Source organism: Manis javanica, chromosome 13 (assembly GCF_040802235.1).
Source record: "Manis javanica isolate MJ-LG chromosome 13, MJ_LKY, whole genome shotgun sequence".
Classification (NCBI taxonomy): Eukaryota; Metazoa; Chordata; class Mammalia; order Pholidota; family Manidae; genus Manis; species Manis javanica.
Window position 1 is genome coordinate 95493124 of NC_133168.1, and position 18012 is coordinate 95511135.

At 52.7% G+C, this 18012-nt stretch overlaps 3 protein-coding genes and 1 long non-coding RNA gene across 12 annotated transcripts; 3 read left to right on the forward strand and 1 right to left on the reverse strand.

Moving 5' to 3' along the window:
- Positions 1-5122: 5122 nt before the first annotated feature.
- RETN (resistin) lies at positions 5123-6990 on the forward strand. 2 transcript variants are annotated; one of them, XM_037018377.2, is made up of 4 exons: positions 5123-5270; positions 5832-5959; positions 6448-6525; positions 6793-6990. In XM_037018377.2, exons 2-4 carry the CDS (start codon positions 5842-5844, stop codon positions 6927-6929), a joined length of 333 nt encoding a protein of 110 aa, XP_036874272.1. In that variant the 5' UTR covers positions 5123-5270; positions 5832-5841; the 3' UTR covers positions 6930-6990. The 2 variants fall into 2 exon arrangements, with proteins under 2 accessions (XP_036874272.1, XP_017502257.1); XM_017646768.3 differs by lacking the exon at positions 5123-5270 and adding an exon at positions 5497-5649.
- Positions 6991-10314: 3324 nt separating this feature from the next.
- Positions 10315-14457, forward strand: MCEMP1 (mast cell expressed membrane protein 1). 8 transcript variants are annotated; one of them, XM_073220445.1, is made up of 8 exons: positions 10325-10448; positions 10814-10978; positions 11321-11367; positions 11747-11937; positions 12110-12160; positions 12252-12398; positions 12651-12716; positions 12820-14457. In XM_073220445.1, the coding sequence occupies exons 1-8, from the start codon at positions 10383-10385 to the stop codon at positions 12834-12836; spliced, it is 750 nt and encodes a 249-aa protein (XP_073076546.1). In that variant the 5' UTR covers positions 10325-10382; the 3' UTR covers positions 12837-14457. The 8 variants fall into 8 exon arrangements, with proteins under 8 accessions (XP_073076542.1, XP_017502260.3, XP_073076543.1 ...); XM_073220444.1 differs by having other exon boundaries at positions 10327-10448; positions 12803-14457; XM_073220442.1 differs by having other exon boundaries at positions 10316-10448; positions 12252-12716.
- LOC140845694 (uncharacterized) lies at positions 10484-15884 on the reverse strand. Its single transcript, XR_012124528.1, has 4 exons — positions 15745-15884; positions 14959-15116; positions 11389-11927; positions 10484-10937 (listed from the first exon to the last, which is right to left on the reverse strand). It is a non-coding gene; the product is annotated as an uncharacterized lncRNA (long non-coding RNA).
- TRAPPC5 (trafficking protein particle complex subunit 5) lies at positions 14626-16840 on the forward strand. The gene is made up of 2 exons (XM_017646778.3): positions 14626-14750; positions 16231-16840. The coding sequence occupies exon 2, from the start codon at positions 16239-16241 to the stop codon at positions 16803-16805; it is 567 nt and encodes a 188-aa protein (XP_017502267.1). The 5' UTR covers positions 14626-14750; positions 16231-16238; the 3' UTR covers positions 16806-16840.
- Positions 16841-18012: the final 1172 nt, after the last annotated feature.

Genomic DNA, 18012 nt, shown 5'->3' on the forward strand with positions numbered 1-18012 from the left:
GAGTTGGGGAGAATGTATAGCCACTGGAATTCTTACAAATGCTGGTAGACATTAGGCGACAACTCCAAAAACTGCACCTGTATGTATGTACCCACTGACTCAGCAATTCCACTCCTAGGAATAAATCTAACAAAAAATGCATATGCATGTTCATGAAGATACATATAAAATAAATGGTCATAGAAACTTGTTTTTTAAATAATAGAAAACAGAAAAGAACTCAAATGTCCATTAATGGTAGAAGAAATAGGTACATTGTGATGTATTTATTTAATGGGCTTCTTTACAGTAATGAAAATGAATGAGGTACTGCTCTATGTGACATGGATCAATCTAACCTCTGGCATTAGATGTCAGTATTTGTTGACTGTGATAGAGAAGATAACAGGATTCAAAAGGATGCAAGCAGGGTCTCTAGATGGCAGGTATTATTCTGTTTCTCGAGCTGGGTAGCAGTTCTTTGGATATGTACAGTTTCTGATAAAGTATACACTTATGATTTGGGCATTCTTCTCTATGTCTATTATTTAAAAGTTGACTTCAAAAGGAGAAAAAGAAGGTACATGAGAGTTGGCATAGGAATCCTTTTCCAGCCCTGTCCTTCTCTGTAAATAATCCTCAGTTTGTGTTGGGTGGCCAATGTAGATTTCAGTTCTTAGAAAAGTGCTGGGTGTCAATGGTAGTGGGTGTCCTCTGTGGCCTGATGAAGCCATGGCTCCTGTACGGAGATCTACTGGGAGATCTACTGGGGGATCTGCTGGGGGATAACTGCAGGAGTTATCTGTAGAAGGAGTAAAGCTTTCCTTGGAGCTGGCCTTTGAGAAGCTGCACAGCATTTCGGTAGTTGCCTAAAGACACACACTGGGTTATGGGAGGTAGTGATAAATACAACAATCATTGCTTTTTTTTTTAATAGTTTCTCCTGTTCTTGTTCAGATGCTTTCAGTCAGTAAAATGTAGGGTGTTATTCTCAAAGGAGAAAGCAGCTTGCTATGAAACTCGCTGAACAAATGGCAGAAAGATGTAATATTCTTGAAAATCTTAGCTTGATTAAAAAATGAGCACGAAGGACTAGAATCGTCTTTAAATGATGCAGGCTGGAGAAAGTGACATCCAAAATGCCAAGTCTGGAAGAAACTTACGAAAACATACATACAATGCAATCAGTTTGGTACTGAAGCACAGAATATACTTCCTTGAAAAAGAGCTGGAAAAAGAAATCCAAGTTCTCAGTAAAAAGATGTGTTGATGGACACCATTATGAGCATGAAGAGGACACAAAAGCCATCATTAAGTGAGTGGATTTCCGATAAAAGCATTTGGTAGGCAGCATTTTTCCTATGGTCAATCATCTGAAAGGGCTTCCCTCTCTTCCATTCGGGCCTTTGCTCTCAGTATACGTTCACTTGGCTCCTACCCCAATATGAGGTTTAGTGGTGCCGGTGTATCCTAAGAAACTGTTTTTGAATCTCCTCCTTCAGAAATACATACGGGTCTTGTGCTTCCCGCCATGCAAAATTACTATCCATCGTGTTTCCTGGCACACCTTAGGTGCCTTTAACAATTGGAGACGTTTTTCCAATATTCTCCGCCATTGGCTGGATTTCTCTCTACCACTATAATCTAAATTTAGAAATAAAGCATCAGCAGGGTTGACCTAACCTGCCAATAAACCAATGATTGAACACCATAACCCCAGCAAGGAACTTGGCTTTTACTTGTTTCAAAGGGGAATTTTGAATGATTCCCTTTCATTATTAGCTTAAGCACCATCTGTTACCTAAGAGATTTTTACTTTTGTCTAACTGAAACCCCTAGAGTTGTAACTTTCAGGGGAATATTTTACAAATATTCTTTATATATGAGTCGGATGATTAAGTTTTATGTACTCTATGTAAAATATACCAGGGCGTTATAAACATTAATTGAGCATAACACAAGGAATTCAACACATATTTTAAACTCTAAAGGCTATTTTTGTATGTCAAGAGCTATATTTAACAAAGTTCTAATATGAATGTGAAAAGAAATTGGTTTGTTTAACTGAATATACATAAATTGGAGGTCCACATGTAAAATATCTTTTTAATACTAGGTGAGAAAAGTAAAGAGGTTTAGAGAACATAGTCTACGTATCTTGTGAGGGCAACCGTAGAACAATACTTCCCATAGTGCATTTCAGAGAATACTGAGCCCAAATGCTGTTTAGAGATCAAAGGGTTTTCTGGTCATGTGTGCGGTGTCCTAGAGCCAGCTCATACTTGATGACGTTTGTTTGTTAAATGTTCATAAATTATTTTAATTTTCTTTATTACACCGATTTTTCAAGGAGTCAGGGGAACAGAGAGGCAGGAGTGGGTTTCTGCAAAGGAAAATCTCAGGTGGTTAACACCGGAGATGGCCATGACTTTCACCACCCAACGGTTCTCTCTGCTCCTTGCCCCAAGGCACAGCCTGGCCCCAGTGGGTCCTGCCAGAACCACCTGCCCATCTCTCCCAATCTGTCTGCTGGCAGCTGCTCAGACCCCCATTCTGCAGGGCGGTTCTCCCCCGGCGCTCCCAACCCACAAGGTCGGAAGGGTTCATAAATGAATTCCAGATCCAGATATTGCCAAAGAAATGTCAGTGCTCTGAGACTTTGACGTGGTATTTCCCATCATTCTTGTGGAACAGGAAGCAAGTACCCATGATTCTTTTCTGGTTTGGCTGAGCCACCTGCCAATCATGACATTGTCACCAGGGTTGGAAGGTACCATCTAGCTAGGCAACCAATCAGAAGGGCGGATTGCCTCTGGAGGTTCGTTTCATAGATGTGGTTTCTAGTCTTCCTGGTGACATAGAAGCCTTTTGTTCAAAATAATCCTTTAAGGACGTATGTATATTCACAGAAATGAAAACAAGCTGGTAACACTTACAAATATTCACCAGGTCTGGGCCACCCAGGAACCCAGTTGCATGGGGCAGAAAAGTCCTCTCACTTTGTGGCTTCAGGGCACAGATCTCTTTCAGATCTTCAAGAAACTCCCTTTTTTCCCCCATAATAATTTAAGTTATAAGTGTTTACATTTAAATAAGTAACTTAATTATATAATTATTTAAGGTATCTTAATATTTATTTAATAGTATTGATAATTATTTCAAATAATAACACTCTTTTTAAATTATCTTATTATACAACTTAAATTGTAAGTGCTGATAGTTGCACAACCATATGCATTAGTCGAAACTCGTAGAATTCAGTGAAAAGGGTGAATTTTACTTTATATGAATCGTACTTAATTTTTTAAAAAGAAGCAATACTTAGGGAAAAAACTCATGCAGTATGCAGATATGTACATTTGTCAAAATGTATCCAACAACACTGTAGATGCATTTTATGGTATGGAAATTATTCCTCAATAAAATTGATTTTTAAGGAATTAGAAGCATATGATTGTCTGTTGGACATTTCAAATTAAAGACCTGGCTCTGGAATTTTATTAGGGAGCATTAGATGCAAAATTGAGGCCACTAGCACTCAGTTTTTGTAGTGGAAATCAGGGGGAATGGAAAGATTTTCTTATTTTTTAAGATAATTAAAGGGCATATGGCTCTTCCCTGCTGCTGAACTAAGGGTTTTCAAACTGAGTCCCCAGGGAAGCCCAGGGGTTCCTCAACTGCCTACCTGCTGCTTTTCACGTGACTTGTAGTCAGAGCTACCCACTTCTTCCGCACCCCTTACAGGCTTCTATCTGAAAGTTCTGAGACTAGAGGGTCTGAAAAATCAGAGCTCTCAAAAAAGGGTTTTTGCTGCCTCCCGAGCTACCAAATGGCCATGCTGGGGATCTTCAAGGAAGGAAGCTGGTGTTCATCCCAACCAGGCTGTCTGCCATCCGGCCCAGTAGTTTTCTTTCAGTTCCTCAAATCTGGTGCACTCCGTCCTGCCTTGGGTCGTTCAGTTCCCTCCACCCAGACGCCCTCCCAGACTTGTCCTTCTGGTTAACTCCTGATTGTCATCCACTTTCTGCTCAGCATCAATATCCCCATAAAAACGTTCCTGGATTCCTCCAGTGGGGGCCAGATTCTTGTATCGGAAGTTCTCCAGGACCCGGGTTCTCTTGCAGGGCACAAACGACAGGTGGAGTTTAGGTTGATGGCCTTTTCTCTTGACCGTCTTCCCCCAACAGGCAGGGCAAATTGATCCCTACCAGGTGTGCAATGCTTAGCCTAGCATCTGGCACTTAGTAGGTGCTCCATAAATATTTCCCACACTTTGGCCCTGTGTACACTGTTGCATTTATATGGGGATTTCACACACATAAGCATGTCCACCGAAATATAAGCACACATGCATAAAGTGTGCAGATGTACGTGTATGACTCAGATTTGTCACTAGCTTCCCAGAAGGCCTGCCTCTCACCCTTCCTAATCAGCATCCCCTACTCTCCAGGAAACCTGCATCCTATTTTCAACATCATAGATGAGTCATGCTTGTGCTTTTGTCTTCTTTAATAAATTGATTTGTGCTTAAGAAATGGCATGTTCTCTTTTGTGTCTGGGTCTCTTTGCTCACCATTATTTTGCCGAGAATCATCCAGATGGTTGCACGAGGCTGCAATCAATACACTGATCTCATTCACACTCGCTGTTACTGAGCAGGGGTGGAGACAGTTTTCTTCTGTGAAGGGCTGGACAGTAAACGTGTTCTCGGCTTGCAGGCCATCCGGTCTCTGTCACACCTTCTCAACGGTGCCACTGCCAAGTGAAAGCAGCTGCCACAGAGGATATATTAAACAGTGGGCATGGCTGAGTGCCAAGAAAACCATTTACGGGCACTGGGATTTGAATTTCATACAGTTTTCATTTGTCACTAAATAATACGTTATTCTTCAATGGTTTAAAAATGTAAAAACTGTTTGGCGGTTCATCAGGAAGTTAAATATAGAATGACCTTATGATCAGCATTTCCAGTCCTGGGTCTATATCCAGGAGAATGGAAAGCAGGAACTCAAAAGAGATACGCACAGCCATGTCCATGGCAACACTATGCACAATAGTTAAAAGGGGGGAACAACCCAACTGTCCATCCACAGATTAATAGATAAACGCAACGTGGTCCGCCCACACAATGGAATATCAGCCTTAAAAAGGAAGGACATCCTGACACCTGCTGCACTGTGGACGAACCTTGAGGACACCGTGCTCAGTGAATAAGCCAGACGTGCAAGGACAGATCCCATCTGATCCCCCTCGGAGGACTCCTAGACGACTCACAACCACAGAGACAGAAAGTACAGGGTGGGGGTCGGGCTGGGGGAGGAGAGGGGGAGTGAGTGTTTCCCGCTCCTGCATGCAAACATCTGTCTCTCTACCTGTCCTTTGGACTATGCGTTCTGGAATCATCCCAAAGTCACCACCCCCTGGACCAGTTCCAGCCCAGATGTGGGGAGAGCTGTTGAAGGGGGGAAGCTTTGATGGGGGGTGGTGGCAGAACTTCCCACTCCTGGGCCCCAGAGTCTGTCCCAGAGGCTTCCTTTTAGCCCCGGATGTGGGAAGGAAGTGCCAGAGGGCCAAGGAACTTAAGCCAAGACAGGAAGCCCCACACCCAGAGGCCTTAAGAGGGCCAAGGAAGTTGTATCCTAGATTGGGCCTTCTGAGAGCATCTAGAGGGTAAGTGTCAGCCGCTCCCGCCTCTACCCAGAGCCCTAGCCAGAGGGCCCAGGACAAGGCTGGGCTTCCAGCTCTGTCGCCCACAGGGACCCAGGGTTCCAGCTCCCACAGCCTCTGCGGGCCTGACTCTCCTGAGGAGAAGGGGCTGACCTGGCTGGGCGCCTCTTGCTTCCATCCTGCAGCACCTGCAGGATGAAGGCTGCCTGCCTCCTCCTCCTCCCCGCCCTGTGGCTGCTGGTGTGCGGCAAGTCGCTCTGCTCCGTGGACGAAGCCATCAGTGAGAAGGTCCTGGACGGCGCCAGATCCCTCAGTGAGGACCCTCACATCTAACTTCCGGGGGCCCCAGGGCCCCCCCCGATTCCTGCCACGGAGCCAACCCCAAGCCGGCCCGGCCCCAACCACAATCCCATCCAGCTGCACCCTTCGCCGCAGCTCCAAACCCTCCTTCCTCCCAGAAGCCTGCCTCACGACAGAATCCTGGGAGGCGGTGAGCTGCCCACCTCCCGGGCTCTGCACCTGGGCCTAAACCACCTCTGCCCAGGCTCCCAGTTTTGTTCCCAGCACCCCGTAGTCCCGATCCCCCACGCCCAGCCTCTGTTTCTCGAGGATCCATGGAGCCCCAGCCTCAGCTTCCCTAGAGTCCCGGGGACCCAATTTCCTTAGGGCGGTGTTCTTGACCCCCTGCCTACATCTCCAAGCCTCCAGGGCCTGGGCTGCATGAGAATGCGGGGAGGGGCAGCTTGGTCTCACAGCGCAACCCCCCTCTCAACCCCCCTCTCAACCCCCCCCTACCCGCAGTACTTGGGGCAATAAGGAACACTGGCCTGGACTGCCTGACTGTCACCTCCAGGGGGGCCCTGGCCACCTGCCCGGAAGGTGAGTACAGAATCCTCTGTCCAGGCTCCCAGTTCTGTTCCCAGCACCCCGTAGTCCCGACCCCCCACGCCCAGCCTCTATTTCTCGAGGATCCATGGAGTCCCAGCCTCTGCTTCCCTAGAGTACCGGGGACCCAATTCCCTTAGGACACTTGCTGCCCTGGCCCCCAGCCAAGCACGCATCCGGCTCCCATCCTCGGGTGCCTGGCTTCCAGCCCCCCTCGATCCCTCCGGCTCGGCTCCAAGTCCCCTCCGCTCCCGCCCGCAGGCTTCGCCGTCACCAGCTGCTCTTGCGGCTCCGCCTGTGGTTCGTGGGACGTGCGCGTCGGGACCACCTGCCACTGTCAGTGCGCGGGCATGGACTGGACGGGAGCGCGTTGCTGCCGCCCGCACGCCGTCGCCTGAGGCCTCGGGGGCGGAGCCAGGGGCGGAGGGGCGGGTCCTGGAATAAACCCAAAGAACATGATGCCGAGGGTCCGGGTGCTTCGCCCTCTTTTGTAGGGTGCAGGGGATTGAGTTGGCGTCTCCAAGTTGTGTTGAGCGCAGAGACGCTCAAGGGAGGCATTGGGGGCGGCGATCGCGACATTCTGCCCACGCCCCCTCCTCCCATGTTGTCCCCCACCTCGACCTCGGTGAATGAGGGCTCAGCTTCCTGTAATTATGCCCACGCCCAAGCCTCGCGGCCTCCTTCAAGAAGGGAAGGGTTACCTTGAGGCCACCCTGATGGTCACGCTCGGCTCTCGGACCTCCCAGTAAGTTGCTGGGTCCTTCTTTCGGTCCCCGCATAGTGAGGCCTCCTCCGGGGTTCTGGACAGGACGGGGATCCCCGCCCCCACTTCACATACACTCCAGGACACCAAGCGCCCAGGAGTCCCGGGGCCAGAGTGGACCCCTGAGTCATCTCTCAGCCCAGAGCTCTGAGCCCCTATCCCTTACTCTCCACGGGTATGGAGGGATCCCCCCGACACACACGAGGTGCAGGCATGGAGGGGACAGAAAGGACTCTTCACAGGTGCCCGCTGAGAACTACTTGAGGCCCCACACCACAAATTCACATTTCCACACGTTCAGGCGCAGGTGTGAGGGGTTAGTTACAACCCACTGCACACCGGGGCTCCTACACCCTCCTGAACACCAGACGCTGAAATTAGGGGAAAAGACGTGGTTGCGCTTTGCTGTATCCCTGGCCCTTAGAAAAGAGCACAGAAGGCACCCAGGAAATGTCTGTCCTAGAATAACCACATACACACGTGGATAGGCACACACCACAGGTACACACAGTTACACGGCCACGGGCACACAGGGTACACATTCCAGTTACCATGATCACACAGAGACAGCACGCCCATGGACATGGGAGGGCTCCCTTGAAGAGCACAAACATGCCCATGGGGTGGGGGCACATAGGGACACACGGATACATACATACATACTCTAAACAGACTCCCGTGCCTCCCACATCAAGGCCCCATTCCAGCATGGATGGCTCTGGTCCCAGGCTGGACTCTGCCCTAGAAGGTGACCCACCAGCATCCTCTGATCCAGCTTCCTGGGGTGCACAAACTCAGATGATTCAGGGGTCAGTTTCCTTGGAATCCTAACCCCGGGGTTGTAAAATCCAGCTCCTGAGACACACAAACCCAAACTTCAGAACACCTGGAGCCCAGTCTCCAAAGCGAGCCCAGATTCAATGTCACAGCCCCCAGCAACGTGCTCCGGGGACTGGAGAAGGGGTGATGGGGTGGGTGCTGGCTTTCAGGAACACCCCCCCCTATGATGACACAGCCCTCTGTCTGACCCTGGTGGCCGTGGGCTAAGATCACAAACAACTCCTGGTGCCTTTGGAGCCCACCCAGACCCCAATCCAGGGATTCCCCTCCCAGATTCTCTGTCCTCACCCCCTGGGGCCATGGGGTTGGGAGGGACCACTGAGTCAGAAGTGTGCTGAGGACCGGAGAGTGTAAGTTTAGTACCTTGCCCACCATACCCCCTCCCTGATGTGAAGGGGGGAGCACTCCCTTGGCCCCAGACCCTGAGCTGAATGCCTCTTTGCCTCCAAGTCCCACCCAATCATGTCCCTGTCTCTGGACCCCGTGAAGGGCCTCTTCAGAGCCGTCAGTTTCAAAATAGTCCTAGAGTGCAGACTTGGAGAGCAAGCCCCCTTCTCAAGCCCCTGTTTCCTGATTGGCCAACTTCCCGGCCCCCTGTGGTAGCCACAGTTCTTCTAGCTGCAAGTGCCACAGACCCCATTCCAAGTTAGCTTGAGCAAAATTCAAAGGAGGTTTCTGGATTGTGTAACTGAGAGGCCCACAGTTAGAACAACAGATTCAGGTATGGCTGTATCCAGGGTCTCAAATGACATCTCTAGGACAAGACGTCCTATTGGGTCACTTTTCTCAGTGCTGGCTTCACTCTCAGGCAGGTGCTCCCCTGTCACTGCTCCAGGCTTACATTCTCCCAGTCTGACTGCCCCAGTGGAGTGGGAAAAAAAGGCAAATGCTTTTTCCCCCCCGGGATAACCCAACCAAACATCCAAGCTAGAGTTTCATTGGCTGAGTCTGGCTAATTTGCCCGCCCCTTATGACAAATCTTAAGTTCTGATTAGCTGGGTCTGGATCATGTGCCCACTCTGAACCAATCCCTTATTTATGGTTGTCTGGACTTGAGATACATTTTTTTCTCTCTTAAAAGAAAATCAAGGGGCTCTCTTGTCCCCTCCTGGCATGGGCCAGGAGCTCTGTCCTCTTGCTTTACCTCTAAATAAAAGTCTCTGTCTTGCTCTCGTAAAAAAAAAAAAAAAAAAAAAAAAAAAAAAAAATCAAGACTGTTACCCCATGAAAGGGGCTGCTCAGGAAACCTTATGGGGCCCTCTAGGGTCCCTGCAACATGGTTGCCTGGGGGCCTCCAAGTAAACAGAACATCATCTTCACTAGATCTTGGGGGAAGCATTTCAAAGTTATCTCAAATTTAATCACATATTTAAAGCCAAAACATACTCACTTCCTGCATGTGTAAGTCTTTTAAATTATCTTTTATTTTATTTTTTGCAAAGGGAGAAAATTGTGATAGTCTAACCAGCACTGTCCAATATGGGAGCCATCGAGTGTTGCAATGTGGCCAGTCTGAATTGAAATATGCCTTCGGTGAGAATACACGTGTGATCTCAAAGACTTGGTACCAAAAACATATAAAATACCTCAATAATTTTTAAGTATCATTTACGTGGTGAAGTGTTGATATCTTGGGTATGTTATGTTAAAAATATTACTAAAATTAATTTAGCTTGTCTCTTTTTATCTTTTCAGTGTGGCTAGAAAACTTCAAGTTGAACACATGTGGTTTGCAGTATGTTTCTATTGGAAGGCACTGCTTTCAATTTAAAAAGAAAATACTCTATATGCTTTGTCTCATTTTTATCCCCCGTTTTTAAGGTCAGACAGATGCAAAGAGCTTTAAGACCCCTAGACAGAGCGTTCGGGTGTAAATTCATGAATATGCATATTTCTCTGGTAGCGTGCAATGTGTGTGTGTGTGAATCTGGGCAGGTGAGCCTACGGTGTGGATGAGAATGAGGGTTTTTCTTGAGTGCTTCCCCATCTGGGGTTTCCAGGGAGGGAGGCAACCACTTCCAGGTCAAGGTCAAGACGTGGGTCTGGCCTCAGTCCCAGATGTGGGTGGGAACTTACAGTTAGCCTCGTTGCCTCACACATCCGTTTCTTTCCTCCATGGGGCCTTAAAGAAATAAAAGTTCTGGGGGTTGGAGCTGAGGGGGTGAGATGGGGGTGGGGGTGAGGAGAGGGGAGTGTGTGTGCCACCTTGGAATCCCACCTCCAAGCCCGGCTGCCCCAACTCTGAAAGATGGGACCCCCAGAAGCTGCCACAGCTTCTTTAGAGGGCGAGAGGAGACGGGAGGATGCAGTTCATGTGGGTAAATACAGACACACACACACAGCTTCCTGTAGAGTTCCTGACCATCCTTTTAAAAAATTATTTATTTTCATTGAATATAATTGACATAATATTGAGCAAGTTGAAGGTGTTCAGCTGTTGATTTAAGGCATTTTACTTATTGCTGAATGACGACTTTTATAGCCTTAGCTCCCTCCTCTATGCCAAGCCCCTGGCCATTCTAGTCTGTCTCCAGGTCTATGGGCTTCCCTGGGCCCTCTGATCTCCTAGGACCCCTTGGTCAAGAGGGGTCGGGGGTGAGGGCGCCCCAGGGTGGGACGGTCCTGGATCCCTGAAAAAAAGGAGGCTGACCTATCCTTCCCCCCACCACCCCAACTCAGAGATTTCTTCATCTGCCGAGACACCTTCCGGTGGGTGGAGATATGTGCGGACAAACTCGCAGACTTGAGAACCCTTGGAGGCTGAGGGGATTTGCACGAACCAGGTCAAGATGGAGGCGGCGACCTTCAAAGACAAGAAACAGGGGATCCCGGCCGAGAATGAAGGTCAGGCGCTTTGGGTGGGGAGGGGAGAGGTCTAGAGAGAGGAGTCAGGGGCTGAAAGTGGGGACCAGAGGGCTCCTTCCCCTACCCAAAATGTGTGTGTACCTGTGTATACCCACTAAACTCAGCCACACCCTCTCCACTTAACCAAGAAGCAGATCTTAGCTCCTACACCTGACCTTTTACCCCCAGAAATTTGTTGTGAGCAGGGGTTCAGTGAACCAAGAGCTCCTCTGGGACCCCTCCCACCCTACCTGGCCCCCAAGCTCAGAACAGGTTTCGGCAACCCTCCCACTGACCACACACAGATGACCCAGACTATGTGAATATCAACTTGACCTGCAGAAACTGGGGCCAGTCAAAGGGCAGCCGTTCACCACCCAAGAACCAGGGTAAGCAGCCACCCGCCCCACCTGCCACCACAGGCCTGGGAGGGAACCGTGGGAAGGCAGCACAGGGACGCGGGACATCATGCGGAGGTCCAGGCTGGTGGCGCAAGGTTTGTGTGTGATGGTGGTGGAGGTCTGGGTGGTGGAGGTGGTGAGTGGGTGGAAGCAGTGGACACCGATGTGGATGCCGGCCACAGCTATGGCATCTTGGCAAGTCTTGGTGACGGACGGAGGTGGAAAGGGAGTGTGAAGGTGACAGCGTTAGGGACAGTCGCTGGTGGTGGCGGTCAGAGTGCACGTGGCAGGCAGGGTGGCGATGGTCATGGCTGCTGATGGTATTAGGAGCAGCAGGCGTAGACGACAGAGCTCTTTATGGCGTCAGGGTACCGATGGCTGAGTGGCAGCGGCAGGCCCTGGACCTCACCTGTCCTTCCGCTGGCCCAGCCCCAGCCCGGTGCAGGCCGCCTGCGGACGCTGCCCAGGCGCCCCGCTGGTCGCACGGGGCCACCCTGAGCCTGTGCCTCCTCGTCGCTCTGTGCTGCATCACTGTCTCGGCCTTGGTCCTGGCGAAGCGTGAGTAGGGAACTTTTTGGGTTCGGGTTTTGGTGGTGAGGGCAGGGGCTGGGGCAGTGGGAGGCGTCTCACCCGGGAGGGGTCCCACCCGGTCCTCTTCCGCCCCACCCCCGCCCCCAGGACCGCACACGCAGAGTTTCCTTCCCACCCCCCACCCCCATCTCCTGAACAGATCCGGCGCTGTCCCAGGAGCTGCTGGACTTGAAAAGGGAGCTCGGGAACAGTAAGGGGAGGACCTGGGGGCGGGGGCCCGATGGGTCGGGATGGGGGTGCGGGAGCAGACGTGCCCCTGATGTGCCCGCCCCCTGCCCTAGTCTCCGCCTCCGTGGGGCAGTGCCAGGAGGAGCAGCAGCAGAGCAGGATCGCCATCCGGCTGAGCTCCCAAGAGGCCAAGAAGCTCATGGACATGGTCAAGAACAATATCCAGAACTGCATTGCGACACTGAAGACACTGTCATCAGGTCCCCTTGCAGACCTTCACTGGGGGGAATTGATCTCCATGCCCGGGATCGGCCTGGGTGCTGGGAAATCGGGAGAGGGGGCAGCAGGGTTTGAAGGGGTGATGAATGTCACCATCCCGGTCACTCAGAGGGTATTTATAAGCTGCAGGGAACCCCAGGGACCTAGGTTCTGCAGCACCCCAGCCAGGGGGTCAGGCAGGGGAGTTTGCAACAAAGGTGGAAAAAACCCAGTTTTCTCCTGTCTCCCCACAGATATCAAACAAATCAAGGCTAAATTACAGGACATCTCCAAGAAGCAGGGGGGGAAGCCAGAGCCAGGTGAGCTGGGGCGGGGGGTGCAGATGAGGAGGGAGCCCTTGGTTGGGCCCCTGCTTCTCTCAGCGAGTGTATCTGCCTGACCTCAGGTGTCCACCCCACCCAGAGCCCAAAGCTGAATAAATGAGAAGACGTGGAGACCTTGCCTGCAGCTCATTTGACAGGCTTGCACCTCCCAGTGAAGATAGAAAACAGCAGACCCAGCCTGGACATTCATCCCCACTTAGAGAAAAATCACGTCATGGAGACTTGAGGGTCGTGGAGTCGCATGCGTATGCGTGTGTGTGTGTGTGTGTGTGTGTGTGTGTGTGTGTGGTGTACACAGGGTAAGCATTTCATGGAGCATGGGTGTTTCATGGAGCGTGTGTCCCCCTAATGCTGCTCTGTAGCTCCTTGCAGGCACCAGTAACAAGATAAGGTTCACTGAGCAGATGTACCAACATTCCTTGGGGAGGCCTGTTTCGATATCTGGAATTTAAAGAGAGACATAGTTCAACACTCCCGTTTGGATTCACATGGATCACTGCACCTGGTGATTGCAAAGCAATGGAGGAATGTGCACCAGCCCTTGGGCTGCAAAAATTAATAACTGGGCGGATGCCATCAAATCTGCAAGCTATGTGACAGCTGAGAAAATATCCCTTCCCCTCTTATCTTATATAAACTGTCCACTGTAGCAGGCTAACAAGATGGGTCTCTGGGACAATAGCCCTCCCATCTTCCAACCTGCCAGCTTGTTGAATAAAGCTCTTTCTCTCCGGACAGTCTGTTTCTCCATTTCGTGGCTGAATCAGGTGGCAGTGGAACCAAACCTTTGTGGTTACACCACCAGGATGTGCTGTGGGTTTATGTTGACTAGGACTCATAGCAGGAGTGGTGTGCACGCTTGTGTCACTGCATGTGCCATGTGTGCATTGTGGCATGTTGCAAGTGTAATGAATGTCACAGTGGGTTGCTGCGTCAGCAGGGACCACAAAGATGTATCTCTGTAAGGGTGGGCATTGGTGACATGTATTGCAGGTGTCTGTTCCACTGTCAGTATAAACACATGTGAGTGTCCTGTCATGTGTTGTGTGTATAGACACGTCGCGATGGAGTGTGTGTGGAGCGCACCATGGGAACGTATCACTGCTGCAGGTGTTGAGCAGATGTGCATAGTGAAGAGGTGTGTGTTGATGTAAGTGTGCCTGGTGATGTCACTGAGTGTGTTTGGAATATTCGGATCTGTTACTGGGGCTTTGAGAGTAGGTGGCAGAAGGTCTGCATGTGTTCAGACTTGGGAAATGGACAAAAATCACACAGTGAACATGTGGATGTCATGCCAGGATCCCTGGAGACACGAGGGTGTGTGAGAACAAATGCTGTTAGTGGGTCCTTGTGTGTCCACAAACGTGTATGCAGGGGGTAAGAGTCCCTGTGCCAAGTGCATGCCCATGAGGATTCTTGGCCTGAGATGCGTAATGTCTCCCCAGGTGCGCACGGGGGGCGGATCTGTATGAGCTCCTAAGCATGGACCCATAGGTGTAACTGCTGGTGGATGTGTCTGTCCACTGCGCGCATACTCCTGAGAGCACAAGCCCCTAAATGTGCTATTCCCACAGCTCACGGATGTATGTCCCCTAAGCGAATGTGTGCCCACGGGCATACGTTTGTCTCTAAGACAAGTGAACATGCGCGCGTGGACACACACTTGCCCCTAAGCCAAGAAAACGTGCCCAAGGACATAGATGTGGCCCTAAAACAAGAGAATGTGTGACCAAGGACAAAGGTGTGCCGCTGGGACAAGCAGATGCCCAAGTGCACACGTATGTGCCTGAGAGAGACGTGTGCCCGTCATCAAACGTGAGCCCCTAAGCAGCTGTCCCGGGGCACTGTCATCCTCCGGCGCTCGGACACGCGCACCCCCGTGCAGCCGCTCTCGTGAGTCACCGCGCGCACTCGCCCCGTCCACACCTCGGTTCGCGCCAGCGCCTGCGCACGCAGGGCCTCTTACGGCGCCGTAAAGCAGCGCGGCCGAGGCAACGGCTTCAGTTCCCGGTGAGACCCGCCGGCTCGCGACCCCTGCCGGAGCTCGTTCGCTCCCCGACCCCCCCACTCAAGCCCCACTGCACGATCCCGATGCCCGGTCCGCCCGCTTCGGCCCTCCCAGGGGGCCGCGAAGAGGGTGGGCTCCGCCCGGGCTCGGGGCTCGGGTTTGCGGCCTTCCCGATCGCTGCCCGGTGGAGGGTCTCAGCGCTCCACTCACGTCTCGCGGCTCGGCCCCTTCGGTCGGCGGCTGCGCAGTGGGGCGGGGGCGCCCTGGAGCCTCCGGAATTCCTTCCCCAGCTGCTCCGCTGGGCTTCTCATTCCCCCCGCGGGCCTCTTGGGGGGCGTCCCCAGGTCTCTCCGGCGCTGACCCCGTCCCTGCATGATGGGCACGGGGTTCTCAGCTCCCCCACCGACCGCACCTCCGCGGCGGCTTCACACCTGAGTGGCCAAGGGCAGGGGGAAGGGAGGGGGTCTCGGCGTCCTCGGGAACCCCCCCCCCATCTGCCGCAGGCCCCACGCAGAGCCACAGTGTGGATGCATCAGCACCCCCTCCGGGGTTTTCCCCAGCAGCGTCCTTCCGGGTCTCGTCCTCCGCCGACTGCCGGGACTTCGGGCCCTGGGGTGGGAGGATCACTGCGCCCCTCCTGCCCTCCTGGCTTCCCCAAACCCTGGCTCTGACAGCCCGCCTCCCCCCTCTTGTTTACCCCTGCCCGGCTACCTTTCTGGAGAGTACGGGGTGGGGGCTCCCAACACCTTCTCTGCTCCCCCCGCACCCTTCTTACAAACGCAGGCCCATCCGCGTCTCGGAGGCGTGACATCGGCGCTCCCCGAGGGCGTGGGGCTCCAAGGGTTTCCAGTGGCCCCTCCTGGTTTGCCCCATGTTGTCGGTCTGTTGCCCCCAAGCCCCCAGCCCTCCTGGCCATTGGCCTTGACACACCCCTACTCCCCCAAACTCCCATTCCTCTGGCTTTCCTTAGGGGAGAGGCAGGGAGGTCGTTTTTACCCGCTGTCGCTGCTGGGTCGCTTCGCTAGACAGCCGTGTCCTCTCACGGCCCCCCATCCTTGTCCCCTCCCAGCCTTAGGTGTGATGTCCTCCTCCCCTATGCGCCAGTTTTCTAGGTACTCCCACGGGTGGCAGAGCGGGTACCGAGGTGCTTCTCACCTACGAGGAGAGGAAGCAGCTGGAACTCAGGGTCGAGATGGCTTCCCGCGCCCCCTTCTGGTTCCCCTTTGCCCTTCCCCCACTTTACCCCCCTTAAACCCTCTCTCCGACGACGGTGTAAACCTTCCCTGTCTCCCGTTTGCCTTGCGCTGGCTAAGCGTGATGGAGGCGTGCTTTATGCACACGTGGGTGCCCCCTTTCCATTCCCTCCTGCCTTCCCACGTGGGAGGTCAGCGATGGAGCAGCACAGAGGGGGGCGGGCAGTGGCCCTCGGGGTTCTGCCTCCCGCCCCTGACTGACACCCGCGTCTCTTTGTCGCTCCCCAAGGCAGCGGCATGGAGGCGCGCTTCACGCGCGGGAAGTCGGCGCTGCTGGAGCGCGCGCTGGCACGGCCGCGCACGGAGGTGAACCTGAGCGCTTTTGCGTTGCTCTTCTCCGAGCTGGTGCAGCACTGCCAGAGCCGCGTCTTCTCCGTGGCCGAGCTGCAGGCGCGCCTGGCCGCGCTGGGCCGCCAGGTGGGCGCACGGGTGTTGGATGCGCTGGTGGCTCGCGAAAAGGGTGCCCGGCGGGAAACCAAGGTGCTGGGCGCACTGCTCTTTGTCAAGGGCGCCGTGTGGAAGGCGCTCTTCGGCAAGGAGGCCGACAAGCTGGAGCAGGCCAACGACGACGCGCGCACCTTCTACATCATCGAGCGCGAGCCGCTCATCAACACCTACATCTCGGTGCCCAAGGAGAACAGCACGCTCAACTGCGCCAGCTTCACGGCGGGCATCGTGGAGGCAGTGCTCACGCACAGCGGCTTTCCCGCCAAGGTCACGGCACACTGGCACAAGGGCACCACGCTCATGATCAAGTTTGAGGAGGCGGTTATCGCCCGAGACCGCGCCCTGGAGGGCCGCTGACCCCGCGGCAGATAAAGGATGCGGAGAATACCAGTCCCAAAGTGTCTTGTGTCTTGTGTGGGGGGCCTCAGAGATGTACCATGACCCAGGTCCCTGCCTCAGCTGGTGAGGAAGGCGGAGCTTGTTTATAATGCGCTGGGGGGTGGGGTGGGGAAAAGGGCAGGTCTGACCCAGTTTGAGCTTTCGGATAGTGTTGGGGTTCAAGAGGCCAGGGGCAGCCCTGAAATAAACCTAGCAGTGGGAGATGCTGGTGTGGCTGGGAGGTGGAAAATGCTGGCACTTTCTGGAATCAGGCTGAAAGAGACAACTTCAGACCAGGGGCTGGCACACTTTTTCTGTGAAGGACCCGATAGTGAATAGTTCATGTCCAGCTGTATGTCCGATTACAGCTCTTTGGGGTGTGGACAGCAGTTAGGTACACAAGGGTGGATGTGGCTGTGTGCCCAGAAGTAGGCAGTGGATGGAGGTTTGCGGAGCCCAGCTTTAGACCCTTGCATTCAAGGTGTGGTCCAGAGCAGCACGCCAGTGTCTCCTGGACCTTGTGGGAAATGCAGGCCCTCGGCCCACCCCAGATGCACCCACTTGGAGTCTGAGCTGTAGCAAGATCCCCTGGGGGTTCCTGTGTACTTTTTTTTTTTTTTGAGAGGGCATCTCTCATATTTATTGATCATATGGTTGTTAACAACAATAAAATTCTGTATAGGGGACTCAATGCACAATCATTAATCCACCCCAAGCCTAATTCTCAACAGTCTCCAATCTTCTGAAGCATAACGAACAAGTTCTTACATGGTGAACAGGGAAAGGGCAGGCATCCTGTGTACTTTCTTTTGAGGAACGTGGCTGTAGGGCACAGAACGTTCCCAGACGGGCCGGCAGGGCCCCAACCCCAGAGTTTCAGACTGTGCAGCTCCAGGGTGGACCTGAGGATTTGCATTTCTGACAAGTTCCGGGGAACTGCTGGTGCTCAAGGCGGGCTGCACCTGGTTCTCAAGGGGAAACAGGTGGGTTCCTTTCAGAATTGCCTGGATGCTTTAAATATTTTAAAGTTAATTTCTAAATATACAGTTGCTACACAAATACCTATTCCTCGTTGAAAAAGTAAAATGGGTTACTCCTTTCCTGTGGCTTGGCTAGGGGGCAGTTTCCTCCCGGCCAGAGGTGATGAGCCAGGTGGGCTTCAGCATGTCGCAAAGAAGGTAGTAAG

What these genes read in the sequence shown, in the direction of transcription:
- RETN (XM_037018377.2), top strand. Translation starts at nt 5,842, where the DNA reads ATGAAGGCTGCCTGCCTCCTCCTCCTCCCCGCCCTGTGGCTGCTGGTG. An exon ending in GGACGGCGCCAGATCCCTCA is followed by an intron (nt 5,960 to 6,447) that starts GTGAGGACCCTC and finishes CCCTACCCGCAG; the next exon opens with TACTTGGGGCAATAAGGAAC. An exon ending in CCTGGCCACCTGCCCGGAAG is followed by an intron (nt 6,526 to 6,792) that starts GTGAGTACAGAA and finishes TCCCGCCCGCAG; the next exon opens with GCTTCGCCGTCACCAGCTGC.
- MCEMP1 (XM_017646771.3), top strand. Translation starts at nt 10,383, where the DNA reads ATGGGACCCCCAGAAGCTGCCACAGCTTCTTTAGAGGGCGAGAGGAGA. An exon ending in GACGGGAGGATGCAGTTCAT is followed by an intron (nt 10,449 to 10,813) that starts GTGGGTAAATAC and finishes ACCCCAACTCAG; the next exon opens with AGATTTCTTCATCTGCCGAG. An exon ending in GGCCTTGGTCCTGGCGAAGC is followed by an intron (nt 11,938 to 12,109) that starts GTGAGTAGGGAA and finishes TCTCCTGAACAG; the next exon opens with ATCCGGCGCTGTCCCAGGAG.
- TRAPPC5 (XM_017646778.3), top strand. Translation starts at nt 16,239, where the DNA reads ATGGAGGCGCGCTTCACGCGCGGGAAGTCGGCGCTGCTGGAGCGCGCG.